Source organism: Loxodonta africana, chromosome 4 (assembly GCF_030014295.1).
Source record: "Loxodonta africana isolate mLoxAfr1 chromosome 4, mLoxAfr1.hap2, whole genome shotgun sequence".
Taxonomy (NCBI): Eukaryota; Metazoa; Chordata; class Mammalia; order Proboscidea; family Elephantidae; genus Loxodonta; species Loxodonta africana.
In genome coordinates, this window is record NC_087345.1 from 162,148,786 (window position 1) to 162,173,529 (window position 24,744).

Sequence of the window (24,744 nt, forward strand, 5' to 3'; positions counted from 1 at the left end):
TCTGGTGCAGACCCTGTTTTAAAAGCCCAAGGGGCAGAGCAGGAACAGGACACATGAGGTTCCTACTCTCACGTAGCTTAGAGAGGCAGGTAACAGGTAAATAATGTAACAAAAATAAATCAGATTGCACCATGAAGGGTACAAAACAAGAGCACCAAAGGGAGAAAGAGATGAAATATTCTATTTTTAAATTGCATTTTAAGAAATACAATAAATACATAAAGAATGCCTTATATGCTGATGTCCTATTAAGGAAAATCACCCCTAAACTCCTATACTCAAAATGAATTTATATGACAATTTTTAAGTTCTTCTGCAATTTATGGTCACTAAAATAGATAGCTGCATCCCCTTGATGGAGTCTCCTTTGGTTAAGCCAGAGCCCACAGGCAGGAAAATTCAGAGCTGCTGGTCTAAGTGATAGAGCACAGACCCTTGAATCCAGAAATCAACCATTAACTCTTTACGTGACTGCTAACAAGCTATTGAAACTTTTTCCACTTCCGGATCACAAGCAAATCTGAGAAAAGGTTAATATTTTCCCCAAGAATCTCATCTAAGTAAACTGTCACAATGAGATTAAAATATGCTCTATATTTTAATGCTGAATGGGGCTGGGAAAAAACAGCATTATGTGACTGGCATAAGCTTGCATGTTCTTTTCATTTTCTGTGATTTCATCAGAGACTACAGACAACACATAAACCAATTGTTTCCAACTTTCATTCAATATTTAATATCCAAGGTAAACAACTTTTAAAAAAAATTATAAATAATTTATAAAAGGTTATATATATGATCTGCATAATTACGTAACAATTTAGGAAAACAATACCTCACTCTGAAGCTGCGTAACTTCTCTCGCAAAGACACTGTCAATTGTGGCCGGCATCTGCTTATAAAGAGAGTTGGAAAGGTCTGCCTTAGTGGTGCCTTTGTATTTGGCCTGGGGAAAAAAAGAAAAGGAAAAAAATAAATAAACATTCCTTATTTCTTTTACCATGAATACAGAAAAAGAATAAAAAGAAACTTTCTTCAGAAACAGAATAAATTTAAAAATCTAAAAACCATTTTAGACACTGGATCTGACAAGCATAGTCTGAAAAAATACATAATAAATCCAATTTATCATGGAGAAACATTTAAATGACACAAGCCATAAAATAATAACTATTTTCCATTTAAACCCATGCACATTTCTAAAATTTAAATTTATTTGTGTGTATAGACAGCTTCATCTGTTTGGTCCATGAATAAAAAGTTTGAGAACAATGGAACATTTGAGTTGTTGAAGAAAATACAAGTCATTAGAATTTACTGTCTAGAACCTGAATGAAAAGGATCGTGTCCTTTCATTTAAGTCTTCTTAAGCTCCCTCTACCACAATGGGTAATACTGTCATTCTCACTCGCGGTTGAGTAGGCCCCCAACTTATGCCAACCCCATGCACAACAGAAAGAAATGTTGCCATCCCCATGACCAGTTGCGGATTACACCATTATGATCCATAGTATTTTCACTGGCTGATTTTTGAAGTAAACTGCCAACCCTTTCTTCCTAGTCTATCTTAATCAGAAAGCTCTGCTAAAGCCTGTTTACCATCACAGCAACATGCAAGCCTCCACTGACAGACGGGTGGTGGCTGCCCATGAGGTGCAATGGCAGGGAATTGAACTCAGGTCTCTTGATGGAAGGTGAGAATTCCACCGCTGAACCATTACTGGCCCCGTGTAACGGGGGATAGAGGTGCTTTTTGTTGTTTCTGTGCTTCTCCATCCAACTCTGCACTGTCTCTAGAAATCTCGCTCATTACTCATAAAGAGAAATACCTGTTCACTATTTTCTCTTTGGAAAGTTAGGTTCAAGGAAACACAACAGAGTCCCCACTTCCTTTTTTTTTTTTTTTCTCTACAGTTAACTTCTTCAGGGGGAAAAAAAAAAATCAATGAATAGTTGAGAATACTGAGAATTTCTCTGCACATGAGAAACACATATCTAATACCTAATAGACAATATCACATTTTTTCACACTCTATAGATAAGTCCCTAATATGACTTGCACTAAGAATCAGATCTGAGTGTTGATTTACTGAGCACATATCCTGTATAAGTCTTTGTGTTCCAGAAATATTCATTCAATTCTATTACTTACTAAAAGAAACATTACCAATTTTCCTCAAAATTTTTTCATATTACCAAAAATAATCTGAAGATCATGTTGATCTTTTTCCAACACAGCTAATGAAACACTAGAGGTCAGTCATTTACAACACTATTTTATTCATTCTCTTTTCAAGTTTATCTCCTCTAAATGATCTATTCACAGACCACAAGAATGTCTCATGAAGGAAATCACTGTTAACATTTTTGCACTTGGCCATGCAACATAAATTGCAGCCCTAAGTCCTCTCAGAAAGAGACTGTATGATTTTTCAGCTATAAAAATGAACCTGGTGCATTTCTCACTGTGATTTCATAATAGACAGGTGTCTCTGTTTAACAGAGTTTTATCCTTTTCCAAAATAGTTTAAATTGATTTAAAATTATTTACCAAAGATGCCACATTTTATGGAACTGGCTGGTAAATTTTACTTATTTTCAAAATGATATCCAATCGTTCATATCTAATAAGTCTCTTAAGAAAATAATGGAATGGCTAAAATTAACTATTTTTCCAGTGCTTTCTACTTAATTGTATAAAAATATTCCTTCATGAGAGTAATTCTATAAAAATAAGGGTTGGAGTCAGAATATGAATGTATATAATAAAATATATCAACCATGTATAGAAAAATACATCAATTTCTATATGAGTTAATTGACATAGTGCATAGAAAGATACTGGTTTTAACAATTATAAAGCTAGCATTATAAGCTATTACAATCGTTATACAGATCTCTTCGATGTTTCTCCCAAATTTGTCACACAGCACAAAGTGCTCTAGTAGCTCTTAACCATGGTTGCACATTAAATCCAGAGGAAATTCTTAAAAAATATTGATACCTGAAGTACCACCCCAATCTAATTAAATCAGTACATGGCCTGGGCACCAGTGTTTTTAAAAGCCCCAGGTAAGTCTGATGCAGCAAGAGTAGAAAATCATCCTAAATAAATAACAGGGATGGGAGAAATGGAAAGGAGGAAGAGGGACCCAAAGGTCTGCCAACATTTCTCTCCCCTACAAATTCTGATCTAACCTTGATTCTCCTTCATTTAAATTTAGCCTTGTAATTCGTTTCCTAAGCCAAATGATTTGAATTCAATTATAAACACAATTTTGAGAAATTCCAAGCAAGATGCTCATTGAAAAGAATACAAAGATTACTGAAAAAAAAACTACTGTTAAGACCCCCTATGGATTATCTGAAAATTGTCATATTTCCTTTAGGCTTGTGTGGATTTTTATTACATGTTATGTAGGCTATATGAACAAAATTTCCTTTTCTACTTTTTGGGAAAACTAAAGAGATAAAGGGCTTAAGACTGAGGTTGAACCATATGAAATTAATCATTTCTATATATGAAAGTTCACATGGTTTAACTACTACCAAATGCAAATAAAGCACAAGAAAGTGGAAGGATTTTCTATACAAAAAAAGAAGGAACTACATTGAAGTCACTTTTCTTCAGATGGTTCTCTTAAGAAAGCAATGGCTAATACATGAATAAACAGCATGCCTGCTAAATAGCTTCAGCTTATTTTTATGCATCATAATAGAAAATAAAATTACTAGTATATAATATTAATAACAAAGCTGTAATATTATTGAGAAACAAAATATAGATATCCAAAATATTTGATCTGTGCTGACTCTGTGCCCTGTGTTATGTGTGGCCACCAGTAAAAGGCACTACTAATAATTATCCAGTTCCCATAGTGCTTAAGAATAAAATAAATCATCTCCTTAATTACTGTGTCAACTATACATTAGCCATTTGACAAACTAAAAGTCTTGACTTGCTTTAATACAAATATTTGTATTTTTGCAAAATAATAAAAGATTGTTTACGAATTAATTGGAAATATAAATTATTACATTATGAATGTTATTGTAGTTGGTCTTTCTAGTCAACATAAAATTTCTAAAATGCTCTTCAAATAAAATGTTATACTAATTCAACAGTCAATGAATGGTTCCTTCAAAAATATTATTCTCCAACTTGAATGCATAGCCTTTTATCTATATAAAGAGAAAAACTAAAATTCAAGTCATTTTGCAAGTTTTTGGGACCTTACCTCAGAAATAAATGCACCAATATTTTTTACATGGTTTAGCATAGGAGTGTCCGTCACAAATGTACACTTGTCCTTCGACTTTTTATACTCTTCTTTATAATGGATCTTAAAAAGAGAATAATTTACAAATCATTTTAGAATAGAAAAATAATTTTAATGAGCTTATATTAAACAGAAGATTGAGGTTGATAAAACCTATTTTCTAAAGTATATTCTCAAATGTAGAACAAGCTTCAAAACAAACCAAATCAAGTAAACTGATACCCACCACAGAACTGCAAAGGTGATGAGGCATATCAAGGAAAGACTCTTCTTAGATAACTGAGGACCCAGTTGTCTTTAGGGATCAGCACCAGGTATACTGGAACCATGGTGACTATAGTTCCTGGTTTGCCCAGCTTACACAGAGAAATCATTAAACATACTCTAAACAAGTGTTCTGGTTTATTGTTATTTTTAAGCCACTGACCTGAACAGTTATGCCTATGATCAAACAGAAATACAGCTTCCTACCCTCAAGTTAGAAAACGAGAAGTCCATTAGGAGAGATGTAACCAGTTAAGAAACAGAGGCAGGAACTAAACAGATGAAGGTTAATATTAGCCTTATTGCTTATACATACTGAATTGGAGGATTAAAATTGAGGTCACAATGGGCTTCCTGTTACTAACTGTTGTGTGGTTAGCTTTCATGGAGTCACCCCCAACTCATGGCAGCCTCAATAGGACCTCATGCACAAAGGGATGAAGTGCTACCCCGTCCTGGGGCACCTCCATGATCGGTTACAGACTGGACCACGGTGATCCACAGGGTTTTCACTGGCTGATTTCATTGGCTTTTCTTCCAAGTCCACCTTAGTCTAAAAGCTCTACTGAAACCTGTTCAGCATGATAACAACACACAAGCCTCCAGTGATAGACAGGTGGTAGTTGTGCATGAGGTACACTGGTCAGGAATTGAACCTGGTCTTTCACATGGAAGGGAAGAATTCTATCAGTGAACCGCACTAATGCCCACCATTACTGATGGTTGTTGTTGTTACGTGCCATCAAGTCAATTTCAATTCATAGTGACCCTATATGACAGACTAGAACAGCCCATAGGGTTTTCTAGGCTGTAATCTTTACAAGAGCCGATTGCCAGGTCTTTCTCCGGTGGAGTCCACTGGGTAGGTTCAAACCTTTTGGTTAGCAGCCAAGGGCTCCTTCTATTACTAATTAATTCCCCCCAAATCAGACAGACCCAATTTGTGTACATGTATTGGTCTCTCCATCCTCTTCCTTTCCCCTACCGATAGCAGAACCTGACTAGAAAGCGCCACATGGTGGAGAGCTGAATGCCGCCTCCCTGTGAGTATGCACACCAGCAAGACAAAGCCCAGAAAGGCTTAGCTGAGCCGGCTCATCTCTCCTCCCAAATTCACTAGTAAACTGAGTCACCCCTTCCCCTTGGGAGTGGGGAGAGGCCAGAACAGTTACTCTGGGGGAAGGCCCCACATGGACACATGAGCCCAAAAGAAGTCAGGAACCATGGAGAAGGATCCAAAACACAACCCCACTGTCATGTTAATTGCTGAAAACTGGGAAGGCAAAATTTAGGACTAGTTGAGAGAATGAAGGTAATTTGCTAAAAGTTAGATCACCCTGTAATAAAGTCATGTTTATTCACCCAAAATTGTAAATACTTATGTGAAAATAAAAGTGTCCCAGTTCAGATGATAAATTACATGCTTTCTCTAATAATTATAACCCCAGAGTGAAGTTTAATTGTATATACTACCTGGTTTTAAAAGAACACAACTAATATTGACATTACACACTAGCATCATATAGAGCTTTTACCACATGCAAACGTCATCTGAAGAGAATTATCTTACGTGAGGTATAGCCGGACAGGCACACACTAAGTAAAGCTATTTCAAAATACCATCATTTCACTGCTGTTGCTCTCAGATATTAAACGTCTACCGCATTAAGCATTTGCTTTATTCATGAAATCAACATTAGAAATATATTTATCTTATCTGAGCACTAAATTACTTTTTTTTCTCAGAGATTAGTCATAATTTTAGGTTTCTGCAAATCACCCTCCTCAGTCACTAGTAATTAAATCGTTAATGGCAGTATGATAAATAGTAGGCTATTTTGATCATAAGGAGAAAAAGAAAAAAGGTCCGTTACATAATTAAGTGTGAGAGAAAATAACCTATCATTAGGCTTGAGTTTGGCTCATTATTTTTATCTTTTGCCACCATCTTTTCCCCATCACATTCACATTCTTCCCTGCGGTGGTATTTACTTATGGCTACAGGCCTCTGATAAGCCCTGACATAAGTGGAATGTTCAGGACAGGAGCACTGGATAAGAGTGAAGTATTTACTTCCTTTGCTACACAGGCAAATACTTCAGGCATAAATGTGATCTCCGTTTCTCTCCTGGGTCTGTATTAAAAGATATAAATACACGAGTGTGTGTACGTGTGTGTGAGATCTCTAATGAGTTATATGATGAAAAAAAAAACAAAAAACAAAACCCAGTGCCATCGAGTCAATTCCGATATGATAGGAGGGCATTAAGAAAATGATTTTAAATTTTTATATAAATATTGAATGCCACAAATCAGTAGCCTTCTCAGGCCAGGATAATGGGTAAAGAAAGGTGACAAGGAACTGCATCTGTGAATGACACAAAGTCTTGGGTAAAATAAAAATCATTGAGTAGATAACCAACCAAGTAGCTGTCAAGTCAATTCCAACTCATGGCGATTCCACATGTTTCAGAGTAGAATTGTGCTCCATAAGGTTTTCAAGGGCTGATTTTTTGGAAGTGGACTGCCAGGCCTTTCTTCCAAGGTACCTCTGGGTGGACTTGATCCACCAACCTTTCGATTAGCAGCCACACACATTAACTGTTTGCACTACTGAGTAAAGAGCCCTTTCCTAATAATGTCTACATTTTACAACCTCTGGTGAAAAAAAAATGCTGTCGGGTTGATTCTGACTCATGGCAACCTCTTGTGTCAAAGGGTAGAACTGAGCTCTATAGGGTTTTCTTGGCTGTGATCTTTATGGGAGCAGATTACCAGGACTTTCTTCCACAGTACTGCTGGGAGATTCAAACTGCCAACCTTCAAGTTAGCACTCAAGTGCAAACCGCTTATGCCACCCATGTCTACATTTTATAACCTCAGGTAGGCGCCATCTATTGGCTAGATTGTCTGTCCGACACCTCCTTCCCTGCTAAGAGAACATGAAGGGATTCATTGGAGCACCTGATCCTAGAGTAGCCAGGCCTCTACCCCAGCCTCAGATGATAAATTGGTCTAGATCAATCATGGTCAACTCATTCTCCTTGGCAAATGACTGGTCTGGGAGGCCAGGTGTCTAGCTCTGGCCATGAGACATTAGTGGAAGTCTTCTCAGCAGTGTTGCTAGTGTTTCCTTTGCCCCTTTGCCCTTCCGCTTCCTTCCTTGCCTGATCACAGAGATGCAGCAACAACGATGCTATCATAAGGCAACAAGCCACCATGATTACTGAAGGTGGAGTGGAAAGAAAGGAACCTGAGAGACTGATAACATCCAAGACTGGGCCACCTACACCCAGGTTTCATATGTGTGTTGGGGGGGGGCGGAGGGGGAAGCACCAATGTGTTAAGCCACACATTAGGGTTTTCCTGTTATTTGCAGCCATCTGCAGTCAGACCCAATACAAAACCCCTACTTATTTTCAAATTGAAAAAAAAAAAAAAAAGGCCAAGTTGATGATTTTATGATAATTAAGATGCCCCAAATAATTACTTTCTGCTTTGACTACATCCACTAACATCACTGTTTGAACTACAATTAGAGTTTAAAATTAGTTCAGTATTGCTGCCCACTCCTGACCTAGTTTCTTTAACTTAGTATAATGAGTTAATGGCTGAAATTGAATGACAGATGGGGAAATGTTTGGGGATATTTCCTTTTACAAGCATTCTCACCCAAAAGCACCTAGAAAGTCTTTTCACAAATGAAATTTTATTGGGTAAGTGTAGTAAACCCTGGAAGAAAGAACTCTGGCTCACTACTATTTGTTAACAGAGGTTGTTATTGTTGTTGTTAGATGCCCGTCGAGTTGATCCTGACTCACAGGGACCCCGCGTTCAGGTGAGAACTTGCCCACAGGATTTTTTGCGCTGTAATCTTTATGGGTGCAGATCACCAGGTCTTTCTTATGTGAACCCACTGGGTGGGTTCAAACCCCCAAGCTTTGTGTTGGCAGCCAAGTGCTTAACCGTTGCATCACCAGGGCTCCTATTAACAGGAGTAGGGGGTCAAAATCAAGGCTGCACTCTCAGGTTCTCTAACGTAGGCAGTGCTTTCTCTGCAGGGGTAGCCATAGAATCAAATGTTTTCAGCACTGGACGGATTTACCCGCAACAAGCAATGTTCATTTGCCTGGAAAATGTTCTTTTTGCTGTCATGCAGATGAACACCCTCAAAAAGTTTGAACCAAAATATTGAGTCAGGAGCTCCATGCAGATGTGGCCAAACTTTCTCTGCATAAGACTGCTATGGCTAATTTCCAATTAACATACAAAACACAATGTTTTTTTATGACCGCCTGACAGGAGGCTACTAAATCCAGGATTCTGATTGCTCAATATAGTCAATAGGGTTGATTTATTCAATGAATTGATGAAATGTTTGACAATCAGGACTGAATATCAGAGAAAGGATATCCAGGGACATAAAAAGCTTGACATGGCTAACAGAAAATAAAACAGGCTGCCCCAGAGAAACAAAATCTTTCAAAATTGGGAAGTGAACTATGCAAAGGGAAAAGCAATAATGTGCGACTGAGTCAGTGCAAAGCAGAAATTAGGTGGGACCAAAAACAAAGAAAAGAAAAATATCTGATACTGATCCCCAAACTGGAGCCACTTAACCTGAGAAACTGACATTTCTCTCTGTGGAGATTTCTAAGCATCGCAGGCCTCCAAGGACCGATATCTAGACCAATCTTAACATTCTTACAAATTATCTGGCAAGGGTCTGATACAGCAGAGCCTGCAGGTCTGCCGATGACCCTAAGCTCTCAAGGAGAGTGAAATGCCAAACTGAAGGAGATAAACTGCAGAAGCTCTCAAAGGGCCATGCAAGAGGGCAGAAAACTACAGCTTAGATTCATCACTAGCAAGGTTAAAATAATTCAAACTACTATTAAAAGATGATGGCCCCTCAGCTATCAGCTACAAGTCAGAAATCAGGAGAGTCACTGAGGATGATGTCCCACTGAGAATGAGCTAATAGTTTTCTCCAGCCCCTCCCTAAAAGAAATTCATCACAAAGGGTGCTAGAAGCAAAAATGAAACATAGCCCCGGTCATTATCACAGGTCATCCTCATCTGGAATGCTGTGTACAGCTGAGCCTATGACACTCCAATAAAGACACATAAAAGCTGGAAGAGGTCCAAAGAGGGAAAATTAGAACGATGAAGGGAGTGTAGAAAGGCTCCTCCATGAAGAGAAACTCATAAAATCACCCTTCTTATCTAAAAAATAAAGTCTAGTTGGAAGTGGGGAACCCTGGTGGTACAGTGGTTAAGAGCTTGGCTGCTAACCTAAAGTTCAGCAGTTCGAATCCACAAGCCACTCCTTGCAAACCCTATGAGGCAGTTCTACTCTATCCTATAGGGTCACTATGCGTCAGAATCAACTCGACAATATTGGGTAATGGGAAGTGGCTATAAGTCAGGCTCCAGACTCAGCTAGACCTCAGCTTAAAACTTGTCCCCACCTCTGACCAGCCGGGTGGCCTTGGCCAAGGTACTCAACCTCTCTGGGCTTTTGGTTTCACTACCTCTGAACTGAGGTTGACAGAACCTATGGTATAGGCTTACGGTGGAAAGGCATACAATACTGCATATGGGATGCTTGCAGAAGAAGGACACGATGGCAGCCCAGGCTTTGGAGTCAGGCAGACCTTTGTTTCAAACCTGGGTCTGTGGCTCACCAGCTGCGTGTGACTTGGTCAAACAACAGAATGTGAGTCTGTTTCTCAAGCTTCAAGACGCAGTACTCTACAAAGGAGGCAAACACTACACCAAATTGACTTGGTGACAGAGCCTGAAAACAAAATTGCCTTCAAACAAACAAACAAAAAGGCTCAGGCAAATAAATGGATAACATTTTGAGATATAATGGATAATAAAAGAAAACTAAGATACTTGAAGGTTTGCCCTTAGCTTTTAAGACTGTTGTTGTTGGTTGTCATTGAGCAGGTTTTGGCTCACAGTGAGCCTATGTGACAGAGTTGAACTGCCCACAGGGTTTTCTTGGCTATCATCTTTATGAGAGCAGATTGTCAGGAGTCACTCAGTGGGTTAGAACTGCCAGTTTTTTGGTTAGCAGCTGAGCACTTAACCATTGCACCACCGGGGCTCCTTTGTGTTTAAGATCATGGGCATGGAAAAGAACTGTGTACTATATTATATATAGAACAGTAATAGATGGGCCACTATCAGGGACATAACACAGATTTGACTGCAAAGCAGGTCTAACTCAGTGTGGCAAGTCCTCAATTTTTAAACTTTTTAGCTTCCTGATTGGTGCAGCTTCCAATACGCATTTTTATATAACCATCTAGTCATGCAGACAATATAGCAGAAATAAGAACTTCAAAGTGAAGTTCATGTGCATGTCCTCCATATAAAATCATTGCTAATACTAATACTGACGGAAAATAAAGAAGTTACTTCTTAATTACACACCCACTCCTCACTTACCGACTATCTTGCTCACTGACATTTCACATTTACAACAACAGCAAAAATATCTACTATCTATCTGGCACATTAAGGAGGCAGCGGACATGGTGACAACAGCTGTGAAGCGTCCCCTCCCTTGAGGAGTGTCTCCAGGCGACCTCCAGGAAGCTGGGCCGTGCTGCCCCATGTCCTCTGCTGCCTCTGTGCTGGCAGGCCTCCTCCGTGGCAATGGCCTCCTGGTGGAAGCACAGGCAGCACTGAGCCAGCGGGATCTGTTCTGGGTTCCCAGCTCCTGTGCGGCCTGAGACCCTACAGCTCAAAACTGCTGTGGGGTGGGAAGGGAGGGAAGAAAGAGGCATCAGAGAGGGTGTCTGGAAGAAATGCCTGCAAATTTAATGACATCCCAAAGTAAAACTGAACTAGGCTTGAAGCCTCTGCCTCGGTGGGCCCGGGTACGTGGCCAGGCTCCCAGTACCCCAGAGCAGGCTCCTAGATAGTGAACACAGGGCTTGCACAGCTGGAAATGGACCCCTGGACGCAGCTCTGCAAGTGAAGCTCTGAACCCAGCACAGGAAGAAAGTGAAGTTGTTAAGCCATGGGCCCTTCAGCCGCACAGCCCGACTTTATCCAGCTTTGTCTCCTCCAAACCTCCTTTTCCACAGAGGAAGAATCCGTAACTGGACTCGTCACAGTGATGAGCACACCAGTAAATCTTAGCCATTATTATTTCTTTGATCATATTTTCTAAATTAAAAAAACAGATAAATGGATGGTCTAAAAACAAAGAAGAGAAAAAAAAAAATCCTCCATTTTCTCGTAACACCGACTTTCACTAATGACCTGGTCTTTGGAACCCACCATGTCAACAGTGAGGAGTGGGTGTACTATTTAACCAAACTTCTAAAAAACTTAAAAGTTCATTTATCCAATAAGCAAAGTCCTTCCAGGAAAGATAAATTAAAATTTGTGTTAAAAATGATTTTACTAAGAAGGGTAAAAATCCATGTAACAGGAGTCCCACAAAGAGAAAAAAAATGAATATTTAGAGAAGCAAAAATTTAAAGACATAATTGACCAATAATAATGATCAATATGTCACATAATTAAAGAAAAAGCAAAAAGCTTACAAAGGCTCAAAGAGATGGTCAATTTGGTAAGGAGAAAATCATATCTAGAATATTATGAGATTTAAAAATAGAAACTATAAACAAAATTCTAAAAGCTTCTAGAAAGAAAGAGTAGCTCATCTTTAAAGATAAAGAATGGATTGATACGAACCATCTCAACTAAAACATTAGATGCCAAGTAGGACATGAGGTACTGTTTTTGAAATGTTGAAGAAAAGAATTTCTAACCCAGAATTTTCCATTCAGCCCAACCATCCATTGTGTAGTTGTGTGAAAATAATAAAGACAGAGTCTTGGACATCAAGACTTTGAAATGCTTACCACACAACGATCCTCTTTCAAAACTCTGGCAACAGTACTTCAAAAATTTTTAATGAAATCCAAGAGGAGGAAGAGATATTACGAAATAACATGCCATTTGCTTTTGCAAAATGGTAAAGGCCATGAACTCTCACCACAGGACTGACATGAGAGTCACCGATAAATGGTCATATCCAAAATAACTCCAACAAAATCACCCAGCTACAGTTATTACTTTAGTCCTAATGGTTTAGATAATACAATTTAGCTTGGCCACAACTACACCTCAGTAAAACATACAAAGCTGAAAGAGGTACTATCTCCAGAGATATGGAACTTAAAGGCTTTAAATCGTAACATTAGTTACACTAATACTAAATAATAGTAAAGCTAAGCTAAATTTTGCATGGAAATCTACAGCAAGAGACAAAATAGTAGAGTGGAGAAGAGAAAGTGGTCTCTGGCCAGACCTTTTAAAGTTCAAGCCCTACTCCACTGCTTAAATTTCTGACCTGGGCAAGTTAACTTCTCTGAGCCTCCATTTTCTCACCTCCGAAATAGGAAAAATAATAGAACCTACCCTACAAGTTGTAGTGCCTGGCACACAATGCTCAGTAAATCTTAACTGCTGCTGCTATAATTGTTGTTGTTGTTTCATTATTATTATTACAGTTTACAAAGCAGCGTATGACTATTAAGCAATAGCACAAAGAAACAATTTAAAATTCAATTATATCTCAGATCAAGTATATGGGAAGGGGTATGATTCCCACCATCTTTCAGTTCTTTCTGACACACCAGAACAACACAGTGTCATATATAAAACTCATTTGGATGGATCCAAAAGTGATTTACAGATGCAGTGGTTAATAAGAATTATTAAACATGTAAACATGATGTTCCAAGACAGTTTACTATGCATTTCAGATGTGTTATCATTATTTAACCTTACTATCATAAATGTGGAGCCCTGGTGGTACCGTGGTTAAGAGCTAGGGTTGCTAACCAAAAGGTGGCAGTTCGGATCTACCAGCCACTCCTTGGAAACCCTACGGGGCAGTTTTACTATGTCCTAAAGGGTGACTATGAGTCGGAATCAACTCGACGGCACCGGGTTTGGTTTTGGTTTTTATTATAAATGTTACACTTGAAGAACTGAGCCCCAAGAGGTTACATAACCTGCTTAAGGTTACTGTTAAGTCCAACTCAGGCAGGTGGACTCCAGGGGGCTTGCCAGCACGCTACACCACTTCCCAGGATTGACTTCTTTTGGAAAACATTTATAAAATATCCTGAGCACTCCGCTCATTAACAACCAACCACTCTTATGCTTGCCTCTCTAAATGGAGATACAGACACCCACTCCCTTTACATGAGCCTTCTTTCCTCCTTACCAGAGGATCATCTAAATCTCGCCTCCTACTGAACAACACTTTTCCTTGTTCTTCTAGAATTCTAGTGCACATATTTATTCTGTGTGTGTGTATACAAACACACTAAAAAAAACCAAACCCACTGCCCTCGAGTCGATTCCGACTCATAGCGACCCTACAGGACAGAGTAGAACTGCCCCATAAGGTTTCCGAGGAGTGGATGGTGGATTCAAACTGCTGACCTTTTGGTTAGCAGCCGAGCTATATATGTTAAAAATATATATATATATGTTAATTAATTCTGTATTTCTCTGATTCTCTTGAAATATAAACAAATCCCAGTTATGAGGGAAAAAAATCACAACAAAAATGTTCCTTTTCACTAATGTCCTCATCATCTAGATTAGGGTTCTTAACACGCAGTTCAGGAATCTATGGCTCCTTTAGTCATCAACAAATGTTACATGCTTATAGGTATACGCACTTTCCTGGTTAGGAGAACTATTGTATTCATCAGATTCTTCAAAAGGTCCCCAAAAAGGTTAAAAATCATTAATTTTGATAGAGTTTGTCCCCAAACAAATTACAACATTACACAAATCTTAAAGATCCTTGGGGTTCTCACGTGAGGTATACTCCGAAGTTCAATGCTTTCTGACCACATGCCAGAGTGACAGTGAAATCCATAATGGACAGAACCTCAGGACTGGGAATGAGGAGATTGCTCTCGCAGAAATTTCCTGTATGGGTGACCTTGGGGAAATCACTTAAAATTTCTGGACTTGGTTCCATGATCTGGAAGATAACTGTGTTTTAATAGATGATTTCGAGGATTTTCTCCCAGCTCTATGATTCTAAGACATAATAGCGCCATGCGCACAATGCAAAACAAGACAAAAACGACTTAAAGCACTTACATCACTAATGAGTTCCGTGCATCTTCGGGCCAATTCCATGCTTAGGTCTTCAATAACAGGCTTGTAGAATACCTGTTCGAAAAAAGGAAAGGAAAGGTTCTTCTCATCATCGACTTAAAGGGACAAATACTGTCCTATAAAAGGTACATCCACATCCTCACTCACCTTATCTTCTTCATTTTCTTCTTCTCCTGTTTTTTCCTCTTCGGTTTCATTTTTTAAATCCTCAAATACAGGAACCCTCATTGTTATTCTTTAAAGAAAAAAAATTTTTTTTTAATTCACTAGTGTAGCGCCTTTTTAAGTCCTCCAGTGCCTTTGAGGTCTCGGTGTCTCGGGTGCTCTGGTATAAGTGACCTTGCCCAGGCCTCAGCCCTATTTAGCTCACACTTAACTCTCCTTATCACAACTGTGTGTGATTGAATGGAACAGGATCTCAGATGCCTGCCAGCGCTAGCCTCAGACGTGGTAAAAATATCTTAAGAGACAAAATTCAATTTTAAGAGCTGATCTTAAAACTAGCTAAGAAATCCAAAAGAGAAAATTTACTTAAATTGCATTAATTCAACTTATTCATAAAATAGTTTGAAAAGGACTTAAAGATTATGGGAAAACTGCTCAGCTATAACACTCAAGATATCACAGTTGAAAGCCTATTATCTCAAGGACTCCACAACTTCATCTAAATAAAGCTTTCATTGGAATGTTGGACATATCTCTCATTTGGAATGGTGAATCTAGATTGTTCAAACTCATTTCATTAACCTAAATTAAATTTTTTATGAGACATTCACCTACTTCTCACATTCTGAAAATACCCACTTTATATTAGCTGATTAGAGGCTAGTAATTTATTATGAAAAACCCTCTGAACCACTTCAGAAAATCTATCCTGAGTTAATTATGACTGTTAATCTCACATTGGTGAAAACTGCATTGTTTTAACTGTAAACACCATTAAAAATGAGAAGTTGCAGTTAACGTATGTTTCTATATCATTTGAGAATTCTAGAAACATCACTGTTTCAAAAAATAATAATCACTTTCTTTTAATTCTGCTCATGGTGTCAATTTTTACAAATTGTATATTCCTCAATGTGTACCATACTTGAAAAAGCTTGAAAATGTAAACTATAACAATATTTATAACATGGAATACATCATTGATTATACAATTAAAAATAAATTTCTTGAAATAAACCTTTTAATGTCAATTTAGGCAATTTCAAGACTCTATACAAACTGACAATTTATCAATTTGATTTTATACAACTGACAATTTATCAATTTGATTATTTAAATCCTAGGGTAAATTAATCTTTACAAAGCCATTGCATATCAGTGTTAGACATTAAAAATATCTTATGGTGAATAAGGAAACCCTGGTGGCATAGTGGTTAAGAGCTATGGCTGCTAATCAAAAGATCAGCAGTTTGAATCCACCAGGCGCTCCTTGGAAACTATGCAGCAGCTCTACTCTGTCCTATAGGATTGCTATGAGTTGAAATCGACTCTATGGCAATGGGTTTGGTTTTTTTGGATGGTGAATAATGAAACCAATTGTATAAAATACAACATTATTCAAAATAGTATATCATTCTAAGTAGCCAAGTACAACGGTGTTTTCTCTTGACATCATATCTAGTGTTCAATTTATTAAAACTAAAACTCTTTGGCTTTACCAAAACTGAAAATTTTGGCAAGAAATTCCACACAGTTCTCATGTATAAGATTATTTCTCAAATTGTGTTCCATAAACTAAAAGTTCCACAAAATGCTCTGGGGAAAAAAACGGAGTTTCTTACATTAGTTTGGGAAAACCTGTATACTGTATCTCACATCACTGCCAGTTAGAGATCCACATCGTATATTGACACATTAGAACCTCTGAGAAGAACCACAGCCAAGAAGCCTACTTAGGTTTGATTAACCCAGCATTTCTCAAACATGGAATCCTTTTATTTATGTATTTTAGTGATACCTGTGACCTCAGAAAACTAACACTGTTCTGTGAAATATTATTTAGGGAAATATTGCTCATCTGACAAAATGGTGCATACTAGAAGAGCTGTTGGTCTTCTCATGAAGCATCTTTTGATAGAGGCTCAAGTAATGGTATCACATTTTCCAACAAAATGCCAAAAAAAAAAAAAAGAAATTGCCGTAAGGGTATGAACCTGGGCACCTTAACTATAATATGGCAAATGTGTCATGCCAGCCAAGAGTAGTGAGTTCTATAAGCAGAGTCTCTAGATGTTAACATTTGTTCCATAAAAGCAGCAGAACGTGTGGACTCTGCATCTTTCCCTCAACTCCCCTTCCAGATGACTGTTCTAATATTCTATACCAGATCTATGCCATGATCTTTTCTTGGAAATAGGGAAGAGTAATTTTTATAAGTCTCTCTTGCAAATCTCCAAAAGTATAGGGAGAAAATCTTGCCAAAGCTGCCTAAGACACACCCCTTGGCTAGTGATTGAGGTGACAATACTTGTGTTGCTCATAGTGACATGTATTCCCCATAGTGAATTACCTGCCATCAGGCTTCAAAAGCAGCGATATTCTGATTTTCCATCACATAGTAAGTTCTCACTGACTCTCTGCTGTGCTGGAAGAAAATAATCTGTTGAGATTTAATGCAGAAAACTTTGGAAAGCAAAACCAAACACCAACATGCAATGTTAACATAATTTAAAATTGGACATTTTAGAATCAGAATTTTAAAGCCAATGGGGTCCTTAAGAAAACATTCTACCTAAAGCTTTCTCCTCTTTACTGAAGAGAAAATTATAGCTGAGAGAAATTATTTGTCTCATTCTCAACAGTATTTAATGGAATACCAGGACCAGAACTCAACTAGAGCCCTGTAATGGATTGCATTGTGTCTCTCTAAAAGATACGTTGAAATCCTAACCCCCAGTACCCGTGAATGTGACCTTGTTTGGAAATAGGTCTTTAAGGATGTTATCAGTTAAGGTGAAGTCAGAGTAGGGTCAGTCTTAATCCAATATAAGTGGTGTCCTTGTAAAAGAGAAGAGACACAGACACATACAGAGGGAAGACCGCCTTGCGACTACGGAGGCAGACACTGGATTATGCTGCAGCTGCAAGCCACGGAACACCTAGGGCTACCAGAAGCTGGGAGAGACAAGAAAGGATCTTCCCCTAGGACCTTTGGAGGGAACAGTGCTCCACCAACATCCTGAATTCAGACTTTTAGCCCCCAGAACTGTGCCACAGTAAATTTCGGCATTGTAAGCCACTCAATTTGTTACGTGGTGCTTTGTTACAGCAGCTCTAGGGAAGCAATACAAGCCCTACATTCATTTATTCAACAAATAAGTGTTGTTCTGCCAGGTACTGTGATTGGTGCTAGGGATGCAATGGCGTAAAACATAATTTCTACTAAAATAAGGTAGGAAATAAAAAGCCTGTCATTCAAGACTTGCTGGGTGAACGCCTTAATGGATTGTTTGGCAAACTAGATACACCATTACTTTTGATTGAATGCATCCTTCTTCCTTTTACCTGTAAGTATAATATACAATTCATGTACTTTCTAAAAAATTTCAAGCCCTGCACTTCATCACAGCAAAGCTCTCTTGTCAATAGCTCCAAAATCTGACTTGAAGAATGAGAAGAAAGAATTCTTCATGGATAGCTATCATGTTTCAAAATTCCTTAACATTCTTTTTTTTTTTTTTTTTTTTTAATTCAGTAACCTAGTTCATTGTTGCAATTTTATATATACACATTTTTGCCTTGGAACACCCCAAAAGGGAATACCGGTGCAGTTCCTAATCCCTCTTATTTACTGAGAACTTCATTTATGTTGTCTACTTCTTACTTTAGTACTCAATCCATGACAGTATGAGACCAAGATGGGTATCACATTACTTATGACTAGATCTCCAACTTCCAGGGGTAGTTCTACCACATCCTCTGCTGTAAATTATTTAATCCCTCTCTGCCCCAATTCTCCATAATTAACCAGATAACCTGAATAGCTATCAGTTAATCAAAAGAAAGCATTTTAAAAATAGTAAAAGCTCTTACAAACAAAAGATTTTTCAACTGTCCAATAATGGTACATAGTTACAGAAAAAGCACTTGATATGAAAGTGTCTTTTTATTTGGACTGGTCGGACAATATGCCATCAATATCTTTTTAAAAGTAAAAAGGGCCTCCTAAAACTTGAGGGCCTGAAGATAAATGTTAAGGTGTGTATTTATGATACAGAAGTCTTCAACTTTTTTATAGTTATATGTTTTTTGTAAGGAAATGAATTTCCATAGCAACTGCCCATGTCACATGGGTAATGCAGGTTTCAGGAGACACCACACCTGGCCAAAGGAACACATGTGTACCACCATCCTGACTCGTGTGCTACTTGACTCTCTTCAGTGTTCTTGAGGCCACCGGCTGTACAAGTCTCAGTTTTTCACAGCTATCTCATACTTAATTTCACTTTTTCTCCTTTCTTTTTCCCTCATATTGATAGAATATGTGCTTTTCCTCACCATGGTGATAAGTGATTTGGAAAGGAAAATCCCCAACAAAGTACTGAAATAGATTAAGACTCGCCTTAAGCATTATGCTCTTTTAAGAACTATTTATGAGATCAAATTCACAACAGCAAATCCAAAGATTAGAACCTTAGGGGGCAGTGAGTTTATGTTAATGGGGCAGGAACAACTCAGAAAAGGAGGCTGAGAATGGCTGCACAACTCAAAGGATGTAATCAATGTCATTGAATTGTATGTGTAAAAACTGTTGAATTAGTGTATGTTTTGCTGTGTGTATTCTCAACAACAAATAAAATTAAAAAAAAAATAGATCAAGATTCAATTCTGAGTTGGGAAAAACTTTAGGGATGAAACTGATTTTTTTCCATAAAAAGAAATTTAATTCAACATTTCTTATTACAATTAAAAAAAATTAAAAAAAAAAAAACACTGCTATCAAGTCAATTCCGACTCATAGCAACCATGTAGGGAAGAGTAGAACTGCCTCATAGGGTTCCCAAGGAGGGGCTGGTGGATTCGAACTGCTGACTTTTGGTTAGCAGCCAAGCTCTTAACCGCCAGGGCTCCTTTTGCACCCTAAATGGCTTAGCTCAGAGAGGAATTACTTCATCTGACTTGTTTTTGTGCCCTGACAGCATTTTCACATACTTGGTTTTAGCTGCCCTTCTTTTTTATGACTATTTCCCAGAAGTCAAATAACTTTTTTTTTTTTTTTACCTTTGGCTTATATGTTTTCTCATCATTTGGCATCTGCCCAAAAGACAACTTTACTAAAAGACTGAAGTGGGGGATAGTTTCTAAAGAAACGTAAGCGTCATAGAGCTATCTATCTTCTTTTTAAAAGGGAAGAGCTCTACTTATTAGCCCAATCTATTTCACAATTTATATTCATTAAGCATATTTTCTCCTTTTTAATGGCTATTTCATTACTGTTTATTAACTGGAAATCAAGAGATCACAGAGTAACCTGAATAACTGTCACCATTACCAATTATGCTATTAAAATAAGATCTAACAGTGTTTTCTGGTATTTATTTTCTTATTTTTCCCAAATATAGACCTGACTCACAAATGAAAGCTATATACCTAGATTGATATTGGGGAAGAAAACAAGAAATTGCACTTTTTTTGGTGACATATCAATTCTCAGGTTGGGATGTGTGGGATATCAAAATTAAGAACATGTAGTACTTTTTAAAATAAATTAAGAGGAAAAGAAAAAACAGCATTCTTATTCAGTGTCTATATTAACATAAATGGTCAATGAACTAAAAAACACCAGTTTAATTTGCAACTTACTTAACATATTAGTTCAGTTTTAACATAATCACTCTAGCAATCTTTACCACTAAAAGAAATCCAAGGTCTGAGTGGCTAGCACAAGGCTTTTAATAAGAGCCAAAAGGTTAAGCAGGATCGAACAGCTGGGCTATCACAAAAAGCATTCCTTTTCTAGGGTTCTGTGTTAGGTCTATCAGGGAAAACTGTGAAAGACTTTAAAATCAGCCAAAAAAGATTATTGAGTGTCCTGTCTAGTTATTTCCTTCTGGGTTATATCTGCCTTTTATTGCCTTTGAACTACGTTATAACCCCATAAATTGTTGAAAACTGTTAACAAAGCAAATGAGTCTTATCCATAGAAATGCAAATTAACCATGTCCTGGGGAATGCCATTGATTACTGCCCTGCAAATAAACTTTTACACCTATTTGTAAATTCATTTCAGCATTCCTTAATACTCATCTATGGTATTCTTTAAATTTACCCTTGATCCAATTGTAAAAATTTACTGCTGCCCTTGTTAATTAATGAATTAAATACAATCTTTGAAATGTGTTCATTTTATGTTTACATGAGTCAAGATTTTCCCATTTTAAGAAAATCCTTTAACAGATATGAATGATTTAATTATCATTTCTTTCCTTTAGCATTCAGTAAGAACAGAAAGAAAGAAGGCATTAATGAAGAAAGTCCTATTCTCTCACTTGTGAAATATAACCCAGTGCTGTCGAGTCAATTCCATATAGCTGTAAAAATTTTTGGTGTTTATTAAAATGAAGTTTTTTTTTTTTTAGTTCTGATCTCATTTGACTATTAGCAAATGTCACACGTGTGCTTGTATATATGTACATTCACACACAAAACACATACAGACACACAACCACACATGTACACACTCAAGCAGAGTTAATTCACCACAGCTGCCAGTTCCCTCTTGAAAAGCAGGCAAGGCTTCAATAAATGCAAAGACTTAATTAGTTCTCACATCTGGAAGAACTCGAATATGAGAGTGGATTTATTGAAGAAGCTCATCACTTGGCTGTCAACACCATATCAAGAGCCAGAGAGAGAGCAGGCTTGATCATTCTTGGCAATTCCTTAACCCATTCAGAGATAGCTGGTCTACCAATTAATTCATAACATGTCCTGCTTAAATGATTTATGAATTTTATGAAAACACAGTAAAGCAAATAATTTCCTAGTAATTTATGGAGAAAAGCTCTTTTTGTCACATATCCAGAAATAAATATCACATATTAAAATGTGGAAATAATGAGGAAGTCTTTATATTCAAGGCAAAAAGGAGAAAAGTCCTTTGGGGTTGTTAGAGCATACTGAAAACAGCCATTAGAGCTGTAACTTAAGTGAACACATGCAAAACTAGAGGACTTGGCACTTTTTTGAGAAAGTGTAATATGTTTTTAAAAGAGAAGTAAGGCAGTTATGTGAGGTCATGGCAAGGAGATTTAGCAGAGACCACGGAACAGGCTGATCTCCCCCAGGAGATGAAACTTAAACTGGAATTAGGCACTGATGGGGTGTAGGGAAGGCATCCAAAGCACACTTGCGAAGAGTGAGACTGGAGCCTTGGAGGAACCAAAAGTTCAATGTCACTGAAGCAAACAACAGGAGAGAGATGAGGGAAGAAGAGGAGCATCCAGAGGTCTGAGACCTCAGAGGAGAGATTGATGAAGTAAATGTATGGAAATCACTTATCCTAACGCAAAAAGCTTAAGTCAGTTTGAGCAACGAACCCTTTGCAAATAGCACAGTTCTTGGTCGACTTTGTAAACAGCTGCTTTACACCTATTCCATTCCTTTTACATGCCTTGAACTTAATTTTGAACTCTTCATTTTGACATTAGCCAACTGAAATATTCACTGTATATCTGGACTTTATGAAAAATTCTTAGTGAAGACATCATTCCCAAGTTCATTAGCCTCACTATGAAAAATATTGAAGGCAAATCTATTTATGATATGTATGCCCAATCTACTACTGAAATAAATGGAATTTATGTTCAATGTGTTTATAAGCAATTTTAGACTTCCACAATTAGAATTTTATTATTGAAATGTACCTATGTTTTCAACTCTCTACTAAATAATATCAGTGAGTCTACTGGAATCTTCTGTGTCAAGTTACCAATCCCTACTTTCACTAATGATTTCTTCTACCCTAAAAGTTGATTTCATCACAGGTTAAGCCAGGGAACACAACTGATGCTCACAAGTTCAGCACTTTTGAAGCATTAATTCTTAAGTCTTACTCCAATTATCTCCATAGAGTTTTCTTCATATGTAACTCAAACTATAAGACAATAACAAAGCAAGGTAAGTAAATGTATCATTAAAACAGCTTGCTATGGATTGAACTGTGTCCCCTAAAAATTTATGTTGAAGTCCTAACCCCTGTACCTGTAAATATGACCATGTTTGGAAAGAAGGGTTTTCTCTTGTTATGTTAATTAGCTCCTTCCAGAGTAGGGTGGGTCCTGAATCTAATCTCTTCTGAGTGGTATCTTATAAAAAGAACAGAATATACACAGACACACAGGGGGAAGATAGACACCATGTGAAGACCACTCTATGATCCAAGGAATGCCAAGGAACACTGGGGCTTCAGAAAAGGAACAAGCCTCCCCTAGAGCTGATGCTCCAATTTGGACTTCTAGCCTCCAAAACGTAAGGCTATAAATTCTTGTTCTTGAAAGTCACCCATTTGTGGTATTTTTTGGTATGGCAGCCCTAACTAACAAAGACGCAGCTATAAAGTTTAAAAATAAAACAAACCCATTGCCATCAAGTCAATCTGACTCATAACGACCCTATAGGACATGGTAGAATTGCCCTATAGGATTTCCAGGGCTGAAATCTTTACAGAAACAAGCTGCCACATCTTTCTCCCACAGATTCGCTGGTGGATTCAAACTGCCAACCTTTTAGTTAGCAATCAAGTGCTTAACCACAGCACTACCAGGGCTACTTGCTATAAAGTTAGTGATGCTTTACAATAATTGGTACCCTCTGAATAATAAGAAATAGTTAAAAATATGCTGGTGGTAATTTCTTCCCTCTGAGGACAACATCTTTTTCATCATTTGTGTGTGGGTGTGAAATCTATTACTACTTGTTCATTTAACAAACATTTCTTGTGTGAATTCTATGGGCCAGGAACTATTTCAGTCTCTTCAGTCAGTGAACAAAACAGACAAAAATCACTACCTATATCCCTCCTATTTCAATCATTCATTCATCAAATATTTATTGAGCATCTACCTTGCACCATGTACTACTCAAGGATTTGTATCTCCAGTATATTTCATATAGTGAATATACATATGATAAACCAAAAACCAAATTCATTCCTTTTGAGTCAATTCTGACCCATAGCGACTCTACGGGACAGAGTAGAACTGCCCCATAGGGTTTCCAAGCAGCGGCTGTTAGATTCAAACTGCTGACCTTTTCGTTAGCAGCCAAGCTCTTAACCACTGAGTCACCAGGGCTCCTTACATGTGATACTCAGTCTATATTCATTAGTATGTTCAGTTATGAATATGTATATTGTTAGATTATGATAAAACCTCTTGGACCTGTAAAAAGCTGCATTATCAAGAAAGCAGCGTGTTCAATTTTTTAGATATTAATATTCTATTTTATACACCAGTTATCTCTATAGATGGTTTTCTCCACCCTTTTTTTCTCAAATTGTGAATGTAAAATTTTCCTTCATGATTCCAATGTGCTTGGCATATTTTTGATTTGCTCATAAACTAACATCCCTCAGGCACGTCTACTCGTCATGTTTTGGTTATTTCAGAAACCATTTTCCGGAGCAGCTCTGCCCAACAGAAACATAACGTGAGCCATATATGTAATTTAAAAGTGTTGTCACTTTAAACAAAAGAAATAGATGAAATTAATCTTAAGAGTATGTCTTATTAACACAATTATATCCAAAACATCATTTCAACATGTGGTCAATATAAAAATTATTGAGATATTCTACATTCTTTTTTTTCACACTAAGTCTTTGAAATCCAATGTGTTTTAATTTTGCACTTACAGCGTATCTCAATTTGGACTAGTCACATTTCAAGTGCTCAGTGGCGAACCGTGGAAAATGATTACCATAGTGGACAGTGTACCTCTACTGTAATGCCATAAGGCTAGAAACCATAGCTATTTTTCATTATGACTGTAAACACATTTAGTATGGAAAAAATACACT

The 24,744-nt window shown here is 37.5% G+C and overlaps 2 protein-coding genes across 3 annotated transcripts in view; both read right to left on the minus strand.

Annotated features, from left to right (window-relative positions):
* The window catches only part of LOC100670710 (nebulette), a 90,018-nt gene extending 75,036 nt beyond the window's left edge, over positions 1 to 14,982 (minus strand). Inside the window, exons 1-4 of the mRNA XM_064283219.1 lie at positions 14,868 to 14,982; positions 14,703 to 14,774; positions 4,239 to 4,343; positions 836 to 946 (exon numbers count right to left, since the gene is read on the minus strand). Of these exons, the coding sequence (XP_064139289.1) occupies positions 836 to 946; positions 4,239 to 4,343; positions 14,703 to 14,774; positions 14,868 to 14,948 (369 nt within the window). The 5' untranslated portion in view covers positions 14,949 to 14,982. The remainder of the gene's footprint in view (positions 1 to 835; positions 947 to 4,238; positions 4,344 to 14,702; positions 14,775 to 14,867) is intronic.
* LOC135231273 (LIM zinc-binding domain-containing Nebulette) overlaps positions 1 to 24,744 on the minus strand; it is a 429,820-nt gene that overhangs the window by 103,430 nt on the left and 301,646 nt on the right. The window lies entirely within an intron of this gene.